This window comes from Equus przewalskii, chromosome 7, assembly GCF_037783145.1.
Source record: "Equus przewalskii isolate Varuska chromosome 7, EquPr2, whole genome shotgun sequence".
Taxonomy (NCBI): Eukaryota; Metazoa; Chordata; class Mammalia; order Perissodactyla; family Equidae; genus Equus; species Equus przewalskii.
Genome location: NC_091837.1, coordinates 58605872 through 58630946, shown reverse-complemented (window position 1 = coordinate 58630946; position 25075 = coordinate 58605872). Strand labels below are relative to the sequence as shown.

Here is a 25075-nt window from a genome sequence, read left to right as displayed (position 1 = left end):
GATATCTGAGACATCTGAGATATCCAGTGATGTATCTATCCAGCAATGTCCAGAGACATTTGTCACCTCTCTATCCATGGTCGTATGTGCCTAGTGAAGGTCAACTAACCGTTAACCTCCTACTCAGTTAAATAAAAATCAATGGATTTTGTAACATATAGTTTATCTTTGGATAGTCTAGAAAATCATCTGGAAAATCATAACAGGACTGCACTCCTTAAACAGCAAAGGGGGAGCTGATACAAAATTTCTTTTGGTATATTCATCTGCTCCCTGACCAGACAAAAAGATGTTTATAAGTAACTATATGTTAAGACAGTCCAAGTCCAGCATAAAAGCAACTGCCTATAGACAAGCAAGAGGACAGCAAAAACATGGGTTCCCCAGTTATATTAAACAATTAGAAATGAATGCTACTTCAATGTATCAAGAACTGTGCCTTTGTGATCAGTCAACTTCCTTGTGAAATCTCTTCTATAAGATGAGAAATATGCTTCTGTAAGAAATAACGCACAATGAGCTCAAAATTGTGAATTTCCTCTACCTACACTTTCCTTTGTAATAAGCATACAACTTCAAAGCTTGTAGGTGAGTGTTCTCAAACTGTATGCCTCAGGAACACAGCTACCCCGAGCCTAACATCAGCTGAAGCTGAAGGACAGTGAGTTTTCCCAAACCACAGGGGAAAAAATGCTAGGAAATGTGCATCTTAGAGTTCTTCTCTCATCCTGATTTTTCAAAACTTTTGGTGTTTGGATATTGATGGAAATACTTGGGAATAGCTGATCACAGTGCAGTAGAGTGTGATTTTCATGGACATGTGTTTGTGGTTGAAATTTGAAATTTTACTGCAAATATGTAATATGTTATAATTTAGTCATAATTTCTCCTAACAAAATTCATATGACTGAATTAAATACATAAATAATTCACACTTTGCAAAAGGAGTACCAGGATTCCAGGTGCTCTGTCACCTGCATGTATTTGAGACCTGTGGCCATAGGACAATGATGTTCTCCAGTGACAAGGTTTTTGTTATTGTTGTTCATGTCATTTAAAAATTTGTTTTGTTTTAAGAATGGGGGCATACCTACTGTGCTGGCATATACAAAATCAGTAAATTTTACTTTTTCTGCTTATATCCAAGGGAATTTGATATTCTTGCTCCCATCAGAAGACTAGTTTTTTCAGCATCATAAAACCCTTCAAAAATATATTCTGCTCAGAAGTGACGCTTTGAAATTGCTGCTGAATTGTTCTGCATTCTCAGGATGGTCCAGGTGTTCTAATCAGAGGCAAGAGGCCTCACAGGGGCACAGATTTCAGAGTAGGACTCTGCAGAGCCTCTGAACAATGGCCTCCTCAGTGTAAAGCAATCAACAGAGCAACTGTGCTTTGCCCAACAATTTCCTGTTTTCCTTTTCATCTATTGATTTATAATTCTGTGTCTTGAAATGCCAGACTACCTTCCAAAAACACACAAAGTTCAATCAATTGTATTTCTGAAATGCCAGACTACCCTTCCAAAAACACTCAAACCTCAATCAATTGTATTAGCTCATAATATAACTTGCACTTGACGGGCCCAAAATGAAGGCGTCATCTGATCTTCCCACTCAGAATTCCCAATACTTCCCATCTTACACAGCCCTAGGGGGACTGCTTCCACTGTAAGTTGTCAGGAGATGCCTAAAAGGAATATCTTGCTGTATTCCAGGATTGTCAGACTCAGTTTTGTGATGATGTCCTTCTCTCATGACCTCATTCCTGGGTCTGCTTTTTCATCCCCACTCCCCTTGGTTACTGTCCTCACTGCCTGATCACCATTTATACCTGTTTTTCCTGGTCACGTATGTTTCTTTTCCTGGAACCTTCGCATCACATAGAGCCATCAGGGGAACACTGCTTATCTCTTTTCCAGACCCCAAGGGGCCATTTGGCTCACCACAGTCTCCCAAGTATTAGCAAGACATTTACATATACTGAGATGTGGTGGAGGGGATAAAGCACTATAGACCATGATAGCACCATATCACTTTATTTTCACTTCATTTTTCTAAATATGTAAATTGTAGTTTGAAAGAAAACACTGTAATTTATTTTTTCCTTGAAAAATCTAACTTAAAGAAATAGTCTAAAGGAAAATAATTATATCAAAGTAGATATACTGTTTTAATGCTTCAAGTAAAATGTAGAAGAAAATTAGTTCTGGAGCAGTGAAAGCTATAATTAGGAATATTTGTAATATAATTTAATAAAAGTTTGCCTTCGTTTCTGAAAGAATTTCCCTGGGTATAGACTCCTAGGTTAGAAGCTTTTTTTTTTTTTTTTTTAGCAATTTAAAGATGTCATTCCACTTTCTTCTGACTGCCATAGTTTCTGTTAACAGTGACCCATCCTTCCTACTGTCGTTCCTTAGACAGTAATGTATCTTTTCTCTCTGACTGTTTTAAAGATTTTATGTTAATCTTTGATTTTCACCAGTTTGCCCATGGTATGCCTAAGTATGGTTTTCTTTGTATTTACTCTCCTTTGATTTGCTACATTGCTTAAATATGTGGCTTGATATCTGTCATCAGTTTGGGGAAATTCTTAGCCACTATCCCTTTAATTATTGCTTCTTACCCATCTTTTGGTACTTCAGTTACACATATGTTAGACCATTTGACAGTGTCTCACATATCTCTTACATTTTGTTCTGGTCTTTCCTTTTTCTTCACCATGCTTCAGTTTCTACATTTTTCTATTAACCTATGTTTGAATTCATTAATCCTCTCTTTTGCTGGGGCCAGTTCCCTGTTAAAGCCATCCAATAGGTTCATTATTTCAGTTATGTTCTTTTGCAGTTCTAGAATGTCCATTTGACTTTTTTAGAAATAAATTTCAATTCTCTGTTGAAATTATTCATCAATTTGTCTATATCTTCCTCCATTTTCCTTAACATTTATAATGGTTAAACCTTGACTGAAAATTTCAACATCTGGATCACCAGTGGCTCTGTTGCTATTCTCTACTTTTCCTCTTATTGATCATATTTTCATGTTCTTCTCTTGGCTCATAATTTTGACTATGCACTGGACTTTGTGTATAAAAGAATGCAGAGACTGAGGTCAGTGTCATCTTTCCCCCGTCTTCACCCATTTTTTGTTAAGTAGACACACTGAAATACTGAGTGGGGTCCGGGCCAGATAGCAGTTTTAGTCGAGAATCAGTACACTTGTCTTTAAATATCTGCATGCATTTGTCAAAGGTGCTTACTCTAGCTTGTTTTTGTTTCCTCACAACTTCAAGAATTCCTATGCTGCCTCATCACTTGGCAAATGTCTCATGGAGAAAATTGTCTGTGTTTGGAGCTCCTCTAGTTCCAATCTGTTATGCCAGCTCACGTGGCTACCAGAAGTTCTGCTGGTTTCTCCTTACTGTTAGAGTCACGCTACCCAGGGCAAGTCCAGGTCTCAGCCTGTGCCCAGACTTGGCAAATGCTCCTTGAGAGGCACTCTCAGCTCACCCAGAGTTCTAGTTTGTCTAGTTTGCTTTCCTTTTGCAGTTCTCTGATGTCTTTTAAAGGAAGCTTTGGTCATTTTTTTTTTCTAGTTGTTGTAGCAGGAATGCTGGCTTGTCACTCCCTACAACATGCCACCTTGCAGCAGAAGTCTTTGAATGTGCAGATAAACTGAAAAGCTTTCCTTTCTAATCCCTTTCATCAGTTAGTGGAAATGAACCCATATTGTACAAACCCAGCAACATCTTTTTCTCTCTGTCCTTTCTAGTCTGGAACAAATGTCTATTTTCTCTTTTAAAATTAGCACAACTTGTTATGTTCCATTAGAGATACTGGACTCCATCTCCCAGGATGGCTTCCATTGCACTACCCTCGCATCACCAAGATACAGGGGCTCAAGACTGCTGACGTCTGGGGTCACCACAATGCAGGCGTTAACGCTGACCTGGATCTCCTGGTGGCTACGTCTAGCCTAACACACAAAGCCTGCAAGAGCTGCCGGGGCACAGAGAGACTCATACATGGGATGTTTTAGGGCTTTTAGGACACCAGTGATTCTTCTCCCCACACCCCACCAACGTAAAGCTGGTCTATGCTATTTTTATCCTTGTTTTACGCTCCATCCAGACTGTCTCTACTGCTCAACATTTAATGATATTATTTTCTTCACCTTCTGACCATCCCCACTTTCTTCTCTTACATTCTTTCTTGTTTACACACTCTTTCTCTCCTGTCACTTCTTGGCTTTTCTGAGAAATGGAGGCCTTTTATAGACAGCACTGGCCAAGAAGAGGGCACCTTTCCTTCCACACAGAAAACCAGACAATCGGAATGTACCATGTTAAGTGCTCAGTAGTTCTTCACAGCTGTATCTGTCTGCTGTTGGTCACCAAAAGGCTGCCTTTTCATTGCCAAATCATATTAATTTGTTTTCTTCTCCTAATTCCGCATCTGAAACTACCTAGAAGTCAGAGGGTTTGGAAAAGCTAAATCTCAAAGAACCTAGTCTTCGATTCTTTGATGTAATACTAATACATGCAAGTATTCGAGATACAGTTTGGGAATCAAGGTTATAGCAGGAGGTATGACTCTTCTACTTGTCATCTATGTCTCAGTTAGGATAACACTGGGGTGAGGGTGGAGGGAGGCAGCCCTTCTTCTGGCATATTCTTAACTGCATATCAAAATAAAAGCCCCATTAAAGGGTAGACCAAAGTCCGACATCAAGAATAGAGGGGCACTAGAGTCAGTGATGCTGTACTTACTAGCACGCCACCTGGAGATCCTTTCGAGACTCCTCCTTTGATGGCAGTATGTGGCCCTTTGGTTCACAAGAAGCTCCAAGAAACCATATGCACTGTGTGACCCACTTTCTTCTGAAGAAAACTTGGAACTGCCTTTGTTTCCTCTTTTATGTTAAAGTTATCTTTACTATTATTATTTTTTCATATTTAACATAGTTGACAAAGCAAATTCCGAAAGCACTGGTCAATCAGCAAAGCCAGTTAGAAGTCAGTGGTGGGCCTTCTCAGGGGTTTCTCCAGATCACAACCCTCTAGATTCCGGCTGCCTTTCTGTCATCGTGTGAGCCTGAATGTTCACTGGAGCCTAGGAAGAGCCTAGGAAGATGGGCTGCAAGCATTCATTTGTTCCTGAGTTTCTGCGATGTGTCCCGCATCCAGTAACCCACAATCCAGTTTACCTGGCATGTTCTGTTTACCTACTGTCCCACTATAATTACTACTGGAACCCCTTTCAACTTTAAAGCATCCCAGTTTGGATAATCAATTATATGGTTCCTTCTAGCTGTGCACATAGTGAGTGCTAAGCAAACACCCAGAGGAGAAAGCCTGTCCTCCAGGAGTTCAGTCTCTTTAGTTGTAAAGTTTATCATCTTTAGAAGGCCTCACCTGGGCTCTCAGGAGTCCAGGGGAGAGGAGTGGCCCTGTGAGGTGAGGAGTGCAGAGGAGGTGGATTCTGGAGGTGAATGGGGACTGGACAGGCAGAGGAGAAAGGGACAGCATGAGTGACAGCAGGAGTTCAGGGGGACACAGGGTGTGCAGAGGAGGGTGGTGCCTACAACATGGGGACAAGTGAAAGCCAAGTTTGGGAGACGGGCTAGGACCAGACCACAGGGGGCCTCAAATGGCAGCGTGAACAGTGTGGGCTTCATCCTGCAAACTGTGAGACTTAGGAAAGGTTAACGTGGTGTCAGACTAGACCAGGGGAACATGTGTAAATATTCTCACATGAAAACATATCTCAATTCTTAATTAAAATAAAAAATCCCTTCCAAGTTAAAACAAATCTGGAAACTCTGATCTGTCTTTACCATCTTGAAGCTTTAGTTTCCTCTCTCCCTCTAAGGATTTAAATAGGCAAAAGGGTGTTTTAATCCAAGGGTCAGCAAACTTTTTCTGTACAGGGCCAGGTAGTAATAATTTTCGGCTCTAGGGTCCCTGAAGCTTCTGTCACAACTACTCAACCCCGCCACTGCAGTGCAAAAGCACCAAGGACAACACATAAACGAGCGTGGCTGTGTTTCACAGGTGGCCGGCCGAATTTGGCCCGGGGGCCATAGTTTGTGGACCCTTGCTTTAATGCATAAGAATTCATTCACAGTAATAATTCTTCTAGTGTGAACTAAGTTACACTTTTGGGAATGGTTGTTTATGAGATGAAGCTACTGAAGGGGGGTCACAAAGGTGTGAGTGAAAGGAAGTGTGTGAATACGTCAGCACTGGGAGTCCTAGGGAGTTGACAGCCCTTAGCAGCCACTTCCTGGGCACAGTCATCTGCACCCTGTGACAGGGACCAGACCTCCACAGGGTGGCCAACCTGGGAAGACACACCCTGCCCGGGCCAGGAGTTACCTCGGCTTGCTCGGCTGCGTGTGCGAACACCCAGCACAGGGGTGGCATCCTCCACGGCAGGAGACGAGGTTTTCAGCACAGCCTTCATGTTCTCGTGCTCAGCGGCGTCCTCAGCGTAGCTCAGGCCTTGTGGCTGGCTTGGAGGTGCCGGAGAACTGCCGGAGAACTTGCCGGACTGCAAGACCAAAGAGGGGTTAGGGCGTGGAGTGAGGAAAATCTTCTCTTCTTTGTCTCTCTGTTTTGTTTTGTGTACATTCTGCAAACATATTAGTTATAGCAGTCACTGAGGTTGTCGAAGAACTAATGACAGAATATCTATGTATACAGGAAGTTCTCTTATCAGAAGAAAAGCCCTGGTCCCAGAAGGACCACACCCATCCCTCCATTGCAGCAGGTCTCTGGGCTCACTGCAGATTCCCTCAGTTGGGGGCCTGCTAGGGGTGACTGACATCAACTCTGGGAAGAATTCAGAAACAGAATCTATTTCTAACACTAAAGCCCTGCTATGAGAATTGAAACATGCCTTGTCAATCAAATGTATTGAGTGTTATTTAATTTAGTGCCAGACAACAGTTAAATTTATTGTATATATTACTTATGATGACAGAATTTTAAAAGTGGGATTCAGTCTCAGAATCATACAATGTGAAGAGTTAGGAAGGATTTTTCCAGCTCTAATCCCTCCTCACTTGACAGAGAAGGAAACTGAGGCATTCCAAGATTAAGTGATGCTCCAAAGGCCCCAGGGCAATTCGTTTCAGGGCCCAGCTCAGAATACGACACAGAAATTCATGCTTAAACTGAGTTTGGCAACACTTACTACTTCTGTTCGTGTCAAAAATGTAGTTGTTTTAATAAGTGTTACATGCACACGATGATATTCTCTAATTTTGATTGAACAAAGAGTCGTGGTGTATGTTTTACAAGAAGTTTACTAGAACCTCAGGCCGTATATACGCAATCCCAAACATCTGGATGAAAAATAGAAAGTCAGTTAGATTAACATTTGCAAGGAGCAGCTCCATAGATTTCTGACATCCTCTTTTCATCCAGTGTCTCAGCCGTAGTGACAGAGCCCAGGACACATCTGTGACTTGTACCATCTACGCTGCTCCCTCCCCTTCTTCCAGGGCCAGCCAGCCCCGACTTGGTCTTTGGTTCTCGCTTCCGCACCAGGGCCAGGAGGAGGAGCCCCTGCCATTCCACCCCTCACACACTGATCCCACCAGATCCAGTGGATGCCAATCGGGGTAATTGGACACAAGTCAGAGGCTGCCCACAGCTGGTGACCGCTGCTCTGGCCTGGGTCTTTGCCTCTGCCCCACTTCCTCTTTGGTTTCAGGGCTCTCTATGTGGTTATTCCAGAATCTAGTTCTCATACTTGAGTTGCCAAAAGGCTCAGACAGGGGGCTGGAGGGAAAATTCTCTGTCCACTTTTCCAGCAGCGGGGAGAGATTCGCTAAACCTGACACTCTTGACGGGGCCTGGAACTCAAGGACGACTTGGAAAATGCAGTTAACCCTTTGGTCCCCGGCACACACAGCATGATGAGAACCTGTGCAGGGAAGTTAGCGATCACACGGAAACCAACCCGAAACGTCCATGCATGGTTTAAAGCACTGAAGGGTGCTAACGGTTCATGCTGCTTTTGTTAGGTTAGATTCTACAGCACGCCTGGGAAGGTCAATGTGCATTCTTCGTGTTTATAAACAGTCGTACCTCAACTTCATCCTCTTCATCAGTCTACCCGAGGTGAGAGGTCAGGATGGAAAAGACAGAAGGGATTCTTAGAAGGCACAGAGTCAGCAAAGATCAGATCATTCCAATGTCATGTAAAATTTCAAATAAAGAAGTTGGCTACTGCAACAGGGGAACACCCTCTTGATTTGGGAGCTGCCAGGCCCTGCCTGAATAGCCCGTCTGCCCTCATCTGGATATTCTCTCCTTGAGCCCCAAGACCAGTCCTGACCAAAGTCAGGAGGGACTTGCACGGCTCTAGGCCAATCTCCTGAGGCCACCCACAGGGTTGATAACTGGCTTACCTGGTTCCCTGTCCACTAACGGATGTCACTCCCAGCTCTGTGCCCTGCCACTTGGCAGAACCGACCAGCACCTGCCTCAGTAAGGGGACTGGTCTCCACCTGCCTGGCTCTACCTGTCAGCTGTCACCGCCCCTGTCATCCTGAGTGCTGGACTCTCACCCCCTCCGCCCAGGCTGCTGGGTCTGGGTCTCCTTGAACCCTTCCGCACACAGGCCAGACATGACAAGTGGAACAACTGCCCAAGCCGGATGGGTCCTTCTGTTCTCTCCTTAGAAACATGAAATTAAGTTCTTTTTAAAATCTTACCTGTCCCAGATAACTGAACTGACAAGCCATACTTAACTATCACCAGATAAATTTGTTCAACTACCTTTAAACAAAATATCCCTTTCCTAAACATAAATCAGGGGTGAAAGTCATGTCAATCTCTTGATTTTCAATTAAATACACACTCAATGTAAGTGTTTCTGCTGAGGTTACAAGGCCAGACCAACAAATCAGACACAAGGTTTTCGAGAAATGACTAAACTTTTAGGAGCTGAAATGACAAAATGCTTCCAGTTCATCATGTTCCATGCTGCCCCCAGCCAAGTGGCATCGTGACAAAAGATGATAGTCCTGCTCTGCTATTTTTTTTAATCTTAGAGCTTATTTAACCAGGATGTATGGCCTTTTCCCAGCAATTAGCACATGTGCAGGGTGCTGCATAGACAAAATTTCTAGCCCTCTCAATACCCCGCAAGGTAACTATCATTCCTTTTCATAGAAGAGGAAGCTGGGGTTGAGAGTGATGAAGGGCCTCACCCCGCATTGCCACTGCCCTCCGATGTGGGAGTCCTGGGATTGAAGCCTGAATTCCCACAGCCCATCTGGAGTGTGATGACAGTAGACAGGGCCAACCATGGTTGGCTGCTGCTGCCTTGTCTATGTCACCATTTCGTCTAGAACCAGTTCAGGGCACACAAGGAGGAGGAATTATTTAGTTTCTCACTGACTCTTACCTGGGGGGACCCCTAGATTATAAGAAAGGAGGCCTATTGCATTTAAGAAACCGAGAAAGAGGAGCAGGGACAGGCACACGAGAGCAGACACGGAGCTGACTCTATAAACGTAGGGTCTTCCGATTTTATCCATATTTCTCTGTTTGGAAAATAATGGTTTTTCTAAAGTCATCCCTGTTTAATTGCTACCACTTCCATCCTCATTTTATTCAGCTCTATATTAAAAATAACTTACTGTATAGTTTTCTCTAAAAATCACTTCCAGCTCTAACGTTCAGGGACTCAAGGTATGGCCTGGTTTTGTTTTCAGTGCTTTAAGCTGTATATACGTTATTTTCTAACCAGATCATAACATCCATGATATGTATAAGTTTGTACAAGCTCGTCTTTTACTGCACACACATCCTCCTCAGGGCCCAGTGCTGTGCTGGGCACATAATGGAAATTTAATTGAGAAATTTAATTGGGAAAACTGGAAGCTGGATGCTTTGTCTTAAGTGACAATATCCTAATCTTCCAGCAGATGGCAATCTTTCTACACAAATGATGCCACTTTGACCACTAAAAACAGGGACTACGTTGAGGATGAACCCTGAAGAAGCCTGTACTGTCTAGATGTTAATGACAATTTAAATACTTTTGAATCAAACTCTGGAAACATTTACCCCGTTTATAAATAGGAAAGCCGAATGTTTTCAGAGAAGGACAGAATTTAAAAATTAGTGGGATCTGTAAAAAAAAATCTCAAGAATTTGGCAAGAAATTTTGATGTGTTTTCATAAGTGCAAGCACATTGGGCTTGCATTTTTCACCCTCCAATGTGTCTCATTTCCACAAAAATAAGTAATCCTCTTTTAAAACTTTTAAAAATAATACTTTGGAATGAAATGTGGGCCATGGTTTGCCCAAGTGGATTCAGTCTGCTTCCCGAGTTGCTGACGTCCAGGAAGCTAAAGATCCTATTGAATCCAGATTCCAGGAGAGGAGACAGAAGATGCTTAGCTGATGGCACTGGCATCCAGAACTGCCAGGGGGCTGTAGAAAAGGCCCCTGCCGGAGAAAAGAGATGTGAGCACTCCCTAAGTGTCCAGAAAATTCCAAGGGAACAGGAGGTCTGGGTAAGATGGATAGTGAGGGAATTAGTCCATGGTTCTCCTGAGAATTGCCTCAAAATTACAACAAAATTTCTAAGACAATGCATCCGGTCTCCATGTGAAGGTCAGACCCCCTCAAGAATGTGGATCCTTAGAGAGCAGTATCCACGTGCCCTGTTTCTCCTACAACATGAGCACCCATCTGGGCACAGAGGCAGCTTCACTGAGGTCTTCTTAAGTGATTTTATTCCTCCGCAAAGAATCCGCCTGATTTGACTTCAGCTGAAGCTTGTAAACTGATGGCACTGCCTTTGGTTTAAGCCTTTATGCGTCCCATTCCCTGTATCATGGGGAGCCAATGTGCTTCTCAAGTATATATACAGATAAGATAAGTTTCATAAAGGCATGTCAGAAAGAGGAACCTGCACGGTGTGTCATTGTCTCAGGCATCTTCACACATCCCTTCCCCCTCCAGTAATGAAGCATCTCCCATCTGAATGCCCCCTGCACCCATGGCCTGGGTGGGCTCAGGGCTGAGGTGGGAGACATGAGTGAAGAGCCCAGGAGCAGGGGAGGCATGTAAGTGTGCGGGGCCTCCCAAGGGGCTATAGGAAATTTCTGCTGGATTCACTGTCCTCTGGGATATCTTCCTACCCTGATATTCTCTGGCTCAAGGGACTGCCAGGAGCCAATCAGATCACGTCTTTGAGTAACCACATCAATTATTTCTCTATTCAGATGCCTAGAATGGGTGGTCTATGTGTTAATTGGTTGGTTATACATAATCATTATGATGATTAAAATCCTGAATCAATTCCCTAACCAGTAAATTTGTCTTCCTATGATAAAGTGGCATTATCTTTTCTATTTGTAATTCTCTTCCAGTTTTACCCACATCACAGAGGTTGAAAAGGAATCATGCATTTAACGTCATCAGTCTCACACAACACATCAACATGGGTTATAAGTTCTTCCATCAGCCACACATCCTTAATTCTTCATGACCTGGTTCCTTGTTTGTTATAGAGGAAATTTTCACAGAAATGATAGAGGAGGAGCAGTTTAAGAGGTTTGTTTTTTTTTTTTTTTTTTGGTGAGGAAGGTTGGCCCTGAGCTAACATCTGTTGCCAATCTTCCTCTTTTTGCTTGAGGAAGATTGTCCCTGAGCTAACATCTGTGCCAATCTTTCTCTGTTTTGTATATGGGATACTGCCATGGCATGGCTTGATGAGCAGTGTGTAGGTCCACACCCCGGATCCAAACCCATGAACCCCAGGCCACAGAGGCAGAGTGCACAGACTTAACCACTTCACCACTGGCCAAGAGCACTTTTTAAAAGAGGAAATTTTTTTCACAGTACAAAAAGAAAAAGAGCACAGCTCTCAAACTGAGGGGAGGTTTTATGGTTGATTATGCTTTCAAAATAAGTGACACAAAGAGGCTGATTTCATGAACTTACATCTGTGATCATCTTCCCTCTGGTCTTATTTCTCTCTCTGTGGTTGGCTCGTTTCTGTTTCTGCTGCAAAACCCTCTCCCTGGTGGTGCGGTACTCCAGTGCAAACTCACTGATGATCCTGCAGAATTTGTTTATATTCACCTCCCGAATTGCATAAGGTGGATGCCCCATAAAGAGCAAAAAGGAATGGAACCTGAAAGGAAAAACAATAATGGCAATGATGCCAGTTTTAAGGAACAAAAGTCAATTGTCTGAAAACTTTCATTAAGAAACCAATCAGCCCAAGACACTGTTCTTCATTCCTGGCACCTCGAGACTGAAGAGTCTTCTCAGTGAAAATGGAACCAGAAGTCAAGTTTAACTTCTTTCTCATTGATGAAGGTTATGTATAGGTGGTAGGATTTCAGGACATTAATTACTTTTTTATTTTTGCTTATCTGTGTTTTAATGTTTTCCTAAAATGGACATGTAAAACTTTTATAAGAAAAATGACCAAGTACTATTTTAAGGAAAATATTACACAGTTGCTAGAGCATATAAAAATTGAATAAGGAATATAGATATGTTGCTTAGCAATTCCTTGGGAACCTGCTTTAATGAATACTTGAACTAGACATGAACATGTTATGAATAATACGTTTGATGGTTTGTAAAAAGATGCTTATAAAGTTTTCTGTGAGGAAATATTCTGAAATATTTTCTTGCAATACTATATACAATCTTAATTTAATTAGGAAACATCAAACAAGCATCACAAAATAAATTTATTTTCAGCCATTTAATTCATAAATTAAAAATTCTTGGATTCTATTTACTTAAAATTTTGTAAAAGAAATTAAGTAAGCAAATAAGTACCCAATTTTTAGATATCAGGAAATGAGAAAGAAGATACTAGGAGACAAAGGGAAATTTTTATGTAGAACAAACAGTAGTGTATAAATGATACCACATTGTAGACAAAAACTTTCATTTTTTGAACACTCTCATTTGTATAGTTTGAATAGGAGTTTCATTTGTTTTCAAATGAGGGAAACTGGCTTATTCTTTCTGTGAAGAATAATAAAGCGTACAACCTGTAGTTAAAGTAAAGGGGGCTGAAAAAAATGCTATTTGAAACCAAAAATACTAGCTAAAACTATAAAACTCTTAGAAGAAAAAGTATAAATTTTCATGACTTTGGATTAGGCAATGATTTCTTAGATATGATACCAAAAGCGTAAGCAACAAAAAAACAGATAAATTGGACTTCATCAAAATTAAAAACTTTTGTGTTTCAAAGAACACTATTAAGGGTAAAAGGACAACCCAGACAATGGGAGAAAATATTTGCAAATCATATGTCAGATAAGGGATTTGTATCCAGAATATATAAAGAAATCTTACACCTCCACACAAAAAAGACAAATAAGAAATGGACAAAGGATTTGAATAGATATTTCTCAAAGAAAGATATGCAAATAGTCAATAAGCACATCAGAAGATGCTCATCATCATTAGTCATCAGGGGAATGCAAATCGAAACCACAATGAGATACCACTTTGTACACACCAGGATGGCTACAATCAAACAGACAGACAGTAACAAGTGCTGGTGAGGATGTGGAGAAATTGTAACTCTCATACAGTGCTAGCGAGAACATAAAATGGCTCATGGAAAAGTCCGCCACTTCCTAAAAAGTTAAACATAGAGTTACTATATGACTCAGCAATTTCACTCCACATAAACATGTCCACACAAACCTACACAAATGTTCATAGCAGCATTGTTCATAATAGCCAAAAAGTGGAAACAACCCAAATGTCCATCAACAGATGAGTAGATAAACAATACGTAGTATATCCATACAAAGTCCCACATAACCCGCCCCACTACACTACCTCTCTGACCTCATGTCCTATGACCCCAGTCACATTGGACTCCTCATGATTCCTTGAACAAGCCCACTTCAGGGACTCAGGCCTCCTGTGTGGTGTGTAAGGGAGCCTAGAGGGACATGGCTGAGCTGAGAGCTGAGAGCCTGCAGGGCCCGTGGGGCAGGGAAGATGGGGGAGGGGAGGCCACTCTGCTGGGAGGACCATAGGCCTGACGAGTCATCCAGTACCAGCTGTTGCCAATGCTCACAACACTTACGCTACAGACAGCTGCATGGATCACTCTCTCTCCTCCCACAGGTCTCTGCCCAAATATCACCTCCTCAGAGAAATCTTGCTGAACTACTCTGTGTAACAGCACCTTCCTATCACTCCCTGTCCCACTTATACTCGAGTTTTCTTCCTGGCTCTTACTAACACCTGACATTATATGGAGATATGATGTGACATGATACATGATATATTAGGATAGGATAGTGTACTACATATTTTCCCCCTTATCACTACTCAAGATCTGTGTGCAAGATGAAACCAGGGGAGAATCAATCAGCTCATAACTGCGCCCTCTTTTATACATAAGAACAACCCAAGATTTCTTATCCTCCACTTTCTAGAACATTACTTTTTCCTAGAGGGGATCCAAACTTAACATATAAGTTAGAGATATGATTCAATTACATATTTTGCAAACAAGGGTATGACTTTAAGGGAGTAAAAAATGTAAGGGACTTTTGTAAGTTGAGTTTGTAGCTTTCAGAACATGTGACGTGAAGGTCTTACGGTTATGGAGGAGCTGGTTTCCTGCATCAGTATCCTGAGGCGCAAGCCAAAACATCTTTGATCTGTTCCATCATCCGCTCTTTTCCTCACGTGTACCACTGAGTAGGGTGTCTGGTCCAGGATGGGGAGAGTGGATATTGGGGCACCAAGAAGCCAGTGTGGGTGTTCACTTCTCTTCTGCCCATCTCCCTCCCTGGAATGCCAGCCCCTTGCTGAGCTCTCCATGCCTCCCAGGAAGGCCTTCCTCCCCACCTCTCACCTGGTCCCCCTCGCTCCAGTGCCTGCCCCAGTGTAACTGTACCTAATGAATTTTTGGGAATAAATGAGTGGTTTGTACACCCACAGGGTGAGATTGGTCTGTTAGTGCAGCAATGCCAAAGGAGGTTAATACGCAGATTCGGACATCCAGCACAAGATTTTCTAAGCCAGGCAACAGTTTTGAAAGCCAGAGTTTACCTGAAGAGAACTGTTTAAGTTCTTTTATCTGCTCCTTCACTAAGAGGAGGCCCACTCGAGTAACTAAAGGAGACAGGAAAGAGAGGTGGAAGCACCTGCCCCTTCAGCTCTATGCCTCAGGGGAGCAGAGAAGGTAGGTGGCCATATGTGTGTCCTCGTCTCCTCTCACCAAGGAGGTCCTGGAGTGGGGAGAGGTCTGTTGAGAGGCTAAGGGGATGCTTAAGGTAAAAGAGACTCCTTTCTCATCAGAAGGCTCCCGGGCAGGAAAGAGTGGCTCCAGGTCAAAATGGAGCACTTCTGGCAGCGTACAAAGGGCAACCCAGTCGGGTGAGGATGCAAGAGGGCCTGACCGGACTCGCCAGTTCCTGTGGGATCCTGTGTGCTATACCAGGGACTCTGGGGAACATGGAGGGTACTGAGCTGAGAGCGGCAGAGCCTGGTGAGATGGATGGAGCAGAGGGGCAGACCAGATGACTTGTCGCTTCAGCTGTCAATCACAGCAGGAGGTACCAGCAGAGGCCAGGCAGAGCCAGTCTTGCCTTTCCATGTGGGAGCCTAGTGAGGTTCCAGATGGCACAAGCCATCTGAGAACCTGTCCCTTTCCCATCAGTGAGGTACAGAAATCACTGTTCTTCCCCAAAGCCAACTTCGAGAGGCATAGGAGGGAGGAGTCGAAATCTGGAAGACCATTCAGGAGACTACATGCTGAGTTGTTTACATTTTTGGCTGGGTAAGCAGACTGTACCCAGTCAGGTAGTGGCTGATCAAGGAGGTGGAAGGAATGGTGAAATAAAGAAAAGTCATTTTCTCTGCACATGTGAGTGTCATGAGAGTAAATGTGCAGCCTTGCTGCCGGCAGAGGTTTGAGTTAATCCCCAGGAGATAGGTATCTTTACACTCTGAGAGCCTCAGCGCAGTGTCTGTGTAATAACTGCTTCTTTGAAAAAGTACCCTATTAAATGAATTCCTAATTACGTAGATAAAAATGTAACTTTTTATACTCACATGGGAGGAAAAATGATGCAGGTCTAGCTACTTGCAACTTTCTGAAGCCTTATATTTAGGCTGATCTGCATGCCAAGATGATTCCACCCGTTAGCCCCTGTCTGACCCTACTAAGTTTGTACTTCCCTCTGGGTCAGTTTCCTAATGTATAAAGGGAATATGTCAGATCACAGCAGTCATAGGCTATGCTCTTGGGAGTACTGGTGGTGGGAGGCGGAAAGAAAAAGCACAACCACTGGGGGTCTAAGTACCCCCGTCTCCATTTCAACAAGATATTCCTGCTTCAATCAAGTCTACATACGGAGCTCCCACGAACGACTTCATATGAACCCAGGGTTCCGTGGTTGAGATGCTTTGGCTTGGCCACCACCTGGACCCCTGCTTTAGTCATGCCCCCTTTAGCCACACACCAAACTACAGTGAGTTCCTGGCTCATGCTGGTCATCCTCGATGGGATGGCCAACAGTGAGCAGACAGGGATCCAGGTCATGCGACACCAACCATCATTGATGACCAGCTTACTAGGGAGAAGAGTACAACCAGAGCAAACATATGCAAAAAAAACCCCACTATACACACCCTCATACATACAGGTATTATCGCTTAAGGAATAGATGTATCACCATAGCAAGTTTTATCTGTCCAAGATAAAACGGTTAGTGTAACCAGGCATAATAGCTTTACAAGACTTTCATAAAATTGCTCCAGTTTCATGACATTCCAAATGGAAACTATTTGTTTATTTGGGTAGTTTTAAGTTGGAAATTGCTTGTATCATACAAAGCATGGAGGCCAAAGCAGCTCACATTCCCTGCCTCCCCTTTCTAACCATGTTAAAAGCAGTGTGCTCTGATTTCAGTGAGAAAATCTGACAAAATCTCTGATAAGATCCTCCTACCCAGAGGGCAGCTCTGAGGTCTAGAAGGAGTACCGTGAGGGGGACGTACAGTTGAACAACTAAATTCCAAAAGTACTGAGTAATGGATGGTTGTCAACCTGGAGGGAAGGTTCTGTTCCTTATTCATGTCCTAACATTTAAAGGCTACCCGCCTACCCACCCCAGTCTGGATCAGGACCCAGGAGGTATGACTACGAAAGCAGCAAACGACACAAGCTGGAAGAGGGCTCACATGCGCATGAGAGAATTAGATGTTTAAAAGTTCTGAATGGGTTCAAGGAAAGAAACAAGGAAAGAAGGTGAAAGGAGGGAGTGAAGAGAGAAAAAATAATCAAAAATATGCAATGTACAGGGATAAATGAAAATACCACGTATTTGTTTAAAAAAATAATGAAGTGATCGAGCACAGGGCTGGAAGGGTCCTTGAGAAGCAGATCTCTGAGAAAGGCCTGTGGTTTAGACGGCCCCCAGGGAAGGCCACCTTCACAGAACTGCGGTGAGGCCAGTTTCCAAGGGTCTGTCGTCAGAGTCCCTGCTCCAGGTAGACCACAGCCTACAGGTCTGCAGACCCACACCTTTGCTCACCAGGATGTAAGGCCCAGGACAGAGCACTCAGACTCTGGAGGCCAGGGTGAGGGACCCACCAGCACGTTCTGTGATGAGATAAAGGAGAAGAAAGTGGTGAGACATGGTAGGAAATGCCCTGGCCCAGGAAGCTGGAAGACCCAGGTTCTAGCCTTGGTGCTGCCACCACTTACAGGTGAAACAGCCTGGGACAGGCATGGAGCCATCCTAGACCCCAGCCAACCTCCTTGTAGGCAAGCAAGGCCTGACACATCACTGCTGTGTCTCCCAGGGTCCTCCTGGATCCGGTTATTGAGGAAGGCTGGTCCAGAGATGGCACCCATGCTGGGCCCAGGCCTCATCCAAGCAGGATGCAGCACAGAGCAGCCATCAGAGAATCAAGGAGTGGAAGGTCTCAGAGGGCAGCCTGTGAATCATATAAAGAAGGAAACTTTTCTAGCAAGTTGAGCTGCCTTGCAAGGACGTATGCTCTCTGCAGGCAGAACCATTTAAGCAGATGCAGAGATGGAGGGGTCAACTTTCCAGAGATCTTACAGATGCAAGCCCTGATGAAGTAGGATTTTTGGATGATGTTATCTCCGAGATTCCTTCCAACCTCAAGATTCAATGGCATTATATTATCACTGTGTGTTGTGCATGTGTGAGAAAAATTAAGCATTTATGAAACAAACATGTGCATCAAAGGTGCACTTGATTGTACCAAAAATCTGTACTGTACAATTTTTGTAAATTTAACCTCCAGATCTTAGTTTGCAGAATATTTTCAACGTGCCATTTTACTGATGTTTCCATAAGTTCCTCGACTGACTTACCTGTTAATTATTCTTCTATGGACAATCTTTAAAATTATAATTCGCTCTGCACAGTCTTTTAGGAACTCTGACATTCGTTGCTTTAAAACTGGTTTCATTTCATGTTTTGCAATTGCCTTGAGGTGATCCCATGAAGCTTTGCATCTTCTCTCCATCTGACATAAATTATCCTGAAGTTGATCAAAGTCAACCTGAAAATCAGAGAGAGAACACTGCAAACGCTCTGAAACAACCGGACACCGACCTGAACCAGGAAACTGAACTGCCTCCGGGAAGAAACAAACATCAAAACCAAATTTACATCTTGAAACACAAACATATTTATAGCCTAAAAATTATCCACATGTGTATTTTCATTATCTCGACATCAAATTATTTAGTGATAAAACTGTTCTCCACATGAACCCAATGCAAGTGTCACCTTTTTTTTTTTTTTTTTTTTTTGCCGTATTTGGAAGAAAACCTTAGGAAAGTCTTTGGGAACAGTAAATTAAAACACGATATCAAGGAACCCTAGTACAAGATGAACTGAGCAGATGTCTCATAAAATTTTTCAGAGCATTCTTGTTTGTCAGAGATGCTATTTCACTTAAGGTTGGAGGAACACACCATGGATGGCCACATGGATGGTTCTGATACGCTGGGGCCAGCTAAGGGGCAGCCAGCTTCTCTTCACAATGATCTCTTTTATACTGTGTGACAAATTATTTTATTTATCCACTCATTCATTCATTCAACCAACATGCATGGAGAACCTGGTGTATGCCAGTCTCCACACCAGGCACTAGGAACACAAAGACAAATGCTCAAAGAGACCAAGCTGCTGTTCTCAAGGAGGCTCATCAAGTAGCCAGGTGATCAAGCACTGAGGATGTACAGAACCCAGCAGGCCTATGTGCGTGTGTGTCTGTGTGTGTGGGCATGTAGTCTTGTCAGCTGATGCAAGCCATGTGTACAAAGAATGCATGTCACAGAGCACTCACTGTACTCTTCAGGTAAATGGGAACAGTTTGGATGACCAAGGTGGCCTGTGATGAGGCTTCATAAAGTAATGCTATTATAGAATTTATAGACTAAAGATTATATGAATCAGAGAGTTAGTCATGAAAAAATGAACTTTAGGGCATTTAAGGGAGGGAGATGTGGGATAGGGGAAAGAAATTGAGAAGGCTTGGAGGGAAGGAAGAAATAGACAAATAGGTGAACTGAAGGGAGGAGACAGAGAGGTAGATGCAGAATGAGAGATGGTGGGACAAGGCAAGAGCCAGGCAAACAAAGGTGAGAAGGAGAAAGAGAAGATGCGCAGAGGTAAGCCACCATTGCTTAGATGCCATGAGAGCAGGCTCTGGATGAGAGTGCCCAAGGGGACTTGCTGGAGTGACCTCAGATCTCCAGCCCCATCCTCAGAAAGACAATGGACAAGATCAAGTCAACAAAGTTGATTCTGTGAGAGGATCTGTCAGCAGACAGCATAAAGATGTGCTGAGCATAAGGAATGCCCTGGGGGCCAGGCAAGACATCGCATGTCCTGGATTTCTTGGATGCTAAAAAGCCAAAAACAGAAGGCAAGCTTAGGCAGAGCCCTGGGATTCAGGTAAGCAGGGGGTTCGTGGGACTTTGAGAAAATGATTTGCATGAAACCAAAGGAATTCTGGGTCCAGATTAGGAAAAGCTTCACTTTCCTATGATATAGTAGAGCTAAGAAAAAAATCTGGCATTCAGCTGAGAGGAAAAGAAATGCAGATTTAGAAAAGAAGGACTGAATAGTTCAAAGAATAAGTCTAGAAAAAGATCCAGATGACCTAGGATTGACAAGTAAAGTCCAGGAGGTCTAGGAGGTTGTAAGCCAAATGTAGTAGGTCTAACCATAACGCCCTGGAGCTGTCCTCATCTGCATCTGGCAGCTCCCTGGATCTACGACAAAATAACTTCAGTTCAGCGCAGATATGTACTGAGTAGCTCTGTACAGTCCAACACAGAGAGGGTAGTCAGACATGATGGGGGACACGGTTTTTCAGGGAAGAGAGTCCACTGTGAGCCCTCAGCGTGGTGGCAGAAGAAAGTAACTGCGTTGTTAATAGAAACCTGGTGGGGAGCCTTTTGACTAGGGTTGAATTTAATGTAGTGTCGTTTGAAGAGGCTGGAAGGCTGCCTCAGCTAGCTGGCCGCCCACCTGGGCTGACGCAGACAGCACACATGATCTGAGTCTCCACAATTACTTCATGACCTCAAATTCTATTACTAGTTCTGCTTCGTAGGGGAGAAACTGATGCATAGAGAGGTTAAGCAACTTGTGAGAGGCCACACAGCTGGTAAGTGGTGGAACTGGGACTTGAACCCAAACCTCTCTGGCTCCAAAGTCTAAGTTCTCAACCATCATTCCTTAAGCCTAGATTTTCCCCTAACAAATTCCACCCAGGGAAGCTGGCCTGGCCTTCTGTTGCGAGAAGGAAGTCCTTGCCAGGAAATCTCCTGAGGACTGCTCCACATAGGCCACTTTCTGTGTTTAAGAAGATACATGAGCTGCGCTGTGAAGCAGAGTCAAGTCTTATCAAGTCAGTCTTGGATGCTGTGGGGCAACTCAGGGGCACAGTTATCCTGCAGATGCCAGAGCAACCTGCCCCTTGGGGTTTGCAGTGTTGAGACTCAAAATGTGACACCAGGGGATGGGATGAATGCACCTGAAGCTGGGGTTTCATGAAGCTTATATTTTACCTATCTACACAGAAGGGCCCCTCAATGCCCCAAAAGGCTTTGGGAGTAAAGGCTGAGAAGTGGTGGTAGATGGCCTCTTGACCTCCTGGTGCAAGTCACGGGGATCTGGGTCAGCAGTCATCTTTAGCAACTGCCAAAGTTAATGGGTAGGAGCTATCTGCAGTTTTGGTTTGTGCAGCCAATCTTCAGGCAAGGATAAATTATTTAGTTATTAGTTAGCTAATAACTAAATATCCTTTGGGAAATGCCTCATACTGAGGGGGGTCCAAGGCAGTCACAGGGGGCCAGCTACTTCTAAGCCAGGGCTACTTTGTTACAAGCAAGCTCTCCCCAGGGGAAGGCCCTGAGAATGGACAAAGAACCACATGTACAAAGGGCACTGACTTGTTCTGGGTGGTTCTGGAAACAGGATCAAGATGAATCTAGATAGCCAGGCAGACTTTGTCTCTAAAATAGAGTTATTCCTAACAAACTGTCTTCTGAGAAGGTGCTCATGTGGAATGTCAGAACAATTGGAGGCCCCCCCCCCGCCCCCCCCGCCCTTGGGACGCTCAGAGGGGCTTTCTGCTTTGGTTAGGATAGTGAAGTAATATCTGTAAAGACTTCAGAACAGTGCCCGGCACAGAGTAAACAGGAAAAGGGCACCTTGAAAATAGAGGGGTCTGTGTTCTAAGAAGTCCTCTGTCAGCTCTCAGAGCTGGGGGATCACTCGTCACGCCTCTTTCTGCCTCAAGGAGGTCCACTGTCAGGCTGGCTCAGGGCCCCCTTGCTTGGCGTACCTGGCAGCTGCCAGCCTGTGGCTCCTGAGGCAGGCAAAAGAGGGTCCCAGCCCCCAGGTCCCCACAAGCCAGTTCTGTGGGAGAAGGCAGAGAGAGGGAGAGCTCCTTCAAGGAGACTTTAGCAAAGTCCCTTCCTCGTTCCTTCCCCACTCTGCCCAACACTCTGCCTCCTCTTCTCATACCAGATTCCAATGTGTCCCAGAGCTAAAGGTCATTCTGCTTTCAGCTCCTCAGCCCAGGTTGTTTCCAGGAGTTTCCTCCACACTGGCTTGGCTCCTGAACCCTATTCAGTTCCTCCCCATGAGTTTCCTTTTGCAACCAAGACCGTCCACATCTCCCAGTTCTCCTGCGTTTGGGACTCCTTGGGGGTTGTTCAGCCTCAGTGATGCTCCTGCAGTGAGGGCAGCTGGGTGTCCAGCTATTGCGACTGTCTCTTTTCTAATAAACCATAAGTTCATGACGATTTTAACTCTGTACTAAATTTAAGAGCTTGCAGCTGAGGGACCAATGCTATATAGTGTTTACAGCCCTATACAACTGTTCCCTCTGTGTAAGATCATAGGGATGGCCAATGTTTGGGGAGCAGAGGGCCAGGCGTGCACTCTGTTTCCCAGCTCCACGCCTCAGTGCAAGGTCCTATGGAAGTCTTAGGAGGAGCCAAAGAACATCTTTTCGATATTTTTACCCACCTAAAACAAGCTGGGGAGTTTTAACGCTTTGGAGAATCCAGCCCGGTGAGTAACACTGCTCAACAGTGGATGCAGGCATTAGGACTGGGATGGCAGGCTTGCCTCACATCCCTCAGTAGGAAAGAATCTGACAGAGAACCAGAGATGGGAAAATGATCTTAAAAGTCCACTAGAAAGGGCATGACACGAGTCATATTCACAAACTCTAGAGTAGGGGATGCAAGCAGCGCTTGGGCATCTTACTTAATAGAGTTTGTGCTCCTCAGAGATGACTGACAAAGATCCAACACGTGAGGGAAAGGAACAGCCTACTCCTCTGTGTCCAAAGACATACCTTGGCTGACCTGGTGACGGCCCCGATCTCCGAGTACAGATCAGAGCTGTCTGGGAAGTTTTCCACCACCATGGTGCACACATGGTGGAGAAGAGACTGCTTGTGCACGGTGTCTTTGACTTCTGGAACCTTCTCGAGGTAGCTTAACTCAAATGCTTTGGCCTGTTTGGTGAACATTAAATAAAAGACAGGAAGAACAAGTTTTACACAGGCTCTTAGAAAGGCACAAATGGTTAAAATCCATGCCCGGCTAGAGTAGCCCAATATTTAGTTCCTCTGTGACTGAAGCGTCTCAGGCCACGTGCTCCATCATCCTTAGCTAATCTCTCATGGACCAACCACAGTGAGAATGAAATGAGCCTTCAGACCTTTCCTACCACAGCCATCAGCCACAGGCTGTCCCAGGTTCTACCCCTAAATACAGATGCTGAGGGCTGGGTCTTTGCCATCTGGGAATCTACAACTTGTTTCTCCCTTTGCCCTGCTGCTTTTCCACTTCCTGGCCAAAGGTAGGCCAATCTCTTTAAAAGTGTGCTTATAATGTGTATAAGGACAAACTATTTAAGCGATAAGCTGAGAAATAAAACAAAAAACAGAGTAAGAGAAAATATCTCCAATGTCACTTTTGAGAGTAGCCAAGATTTGTAAGGAACAGTGTACTTATTTTTGTAAGTTTTCCTATTTATAGCAAGATACAGGTTCCGATAAACAGGCTCTAAGAATTTAAGGACAAAATTCCTTCTAGATTTTTCAGCAAGAAAATAGAAAAGTTTCTTGTTCACTTGTGCTTGAGAAGACCAGAGGTACAACCTCCACCAGCAAATGAAGGACAGGCATTTGTGACAAGGGAGGTAGGAGGATAAGGGATGTGAAAGACTTACATTAGTTCCATTTAGAAAGTTCCCAATGGCTAAGAGAGTAGACAGGATAAAGCCCAATGTTTTGTTGTTCTCCAATTGGTCTATTCCCTCCTTGAGGTCCAAAAGTGGTTCTGCTACTTCCTTTCAATTAAAAAAAATTGAGATAAGATTATAAAGAATGTACACTTTGGCTTTACTTTGTTCTTTTTAACTATTGTACAAGGTAATAACAAGTGGAGTTCTCTCAGTATAAGGCAATCTCATGTGATGGGCACATGCTCCTAGGTATGAAGAAGTGCCAAAGGCAGCAGGGAGAAAGTCTAGTCCCCAAAGACTCCCCACCGGAGACCAAATGGGTACCTGTGGCTGACTGGAGCTTGTGCTTGGGTGACGAATGCTCTGTCTTCTCTTCCTCCCCGTCTTCCAAGCTCAAGCAGGACACTTAGGCCACACCCTCCTCTCATTCTCTCTTCTGACCCTTGTTGCCTCTGTGACACTCATCCTTCCCGCGTCCCCTCAGCATCTGGACCACGGTCTTCCTCTTTGCCTTTCTCCTCCAGGCGGACAACACTGGAAACTGTGGCCTCCCTGTCCCTGGACTACCCAGACCTCCTAACCTCCCCTCTGGGCACTCTGTGGCTGGCCACCCCTAACCTGGGTTACTTTCTAGAAGGCCATCATCCTTATGACTCCAACTGCCTTCATAACTCCCACTCTCTGAGACTTCTAGCCTGCCCTGTGGCCTCACGGCCTCAGTGTCCCCTTCCCTCTCTACTGTCATTCTTTGACTCCCCACCCCAAGGTGCGTACTGAGTCTCTCCCCTAGCCTATAGCCCAAAGCCAGATGGTTCAGCTTCATTCTCTCCAGCCTAGCTTCTGCCAGGCTGGCCCTACCAATCCCCAACAAAGGCTGACCCAGTTAACTGTTTTCTCCATGACGTTACCTCACTTTGCTAGAGAATGTCACCTAAACATGCTGACTGGTTTTGCAACCAAGTGACGCCAAGACAACTTAGCAGTCCTAAGCTTTTTCATCTCTGCCTGATTCCTGAATGAATGCAAATACAGTGGTTTCTTCCTGAAGCCCACTAAACCCTCTGCCACCTATTTGGGCCTCAGTAAGGACCAGGCTTCCTCCTTCGGAGAAAGAGGAAGACCACACAGCCTCTCCACCTGTGCTTTGAGTCTGTCTCCTCTGAGCACTTCCTCTCAATTAAGCTCACCTCCAACTCACCTTCCATCTCTCCCTTTTCCTCTCCACTGGTTCCTTCTGCTCAGCCTGAAAAAATACTCACATTGCCCCAGTCCAGAGAGGATGC

General features: G+C 44.2%; 1 protein-coding gene across 41 annotated transcripts in view; it reads right to left on the bottom strand.

Moving 5' to 3' along the window:
- Window positions 1-25075, bottom strand: part of FHOD3 (formin homology 2 domain containing 3) — a 455119-nt gene that overhangs the window by 12631 nt on the left and 417413 nt on the right. For 23 of the 41 annotated variants that reach the window (XM_070629962.1, XM_070629971.1, XM_070629949.1 and 20 more), the window contains 6 exons: window positions 23778-23897; window positions 22897-23058; window positions 18380-18570; window positions 11972-12164; window positions 8095-8118; window positions 6376-6550 (listed from right to left, as the gene is read on the bottom strand). In XM_070629962.1, coding sequence (XP_070486063.1) covers window positions 6376-6550; window positions 8095-8118; window positions 11972-12164; window positions 18380-18570; window positions 22897-23058; window positions 23778-23897 — 865 coding nt within the window. The remainder of the gene's footprint in view (window positions 1-6375; window positions 6551-8094; window positions 8119-11971; window positions 12165-18379; window positions 18571-22896; window positions 23059-23777; window positions 23898-25075) is intronic. The other 18 variants (XM_070629984.1, XM_070629948.1, XM_070629973.1 and 15 more) reach the window with 1 other exon arrangement.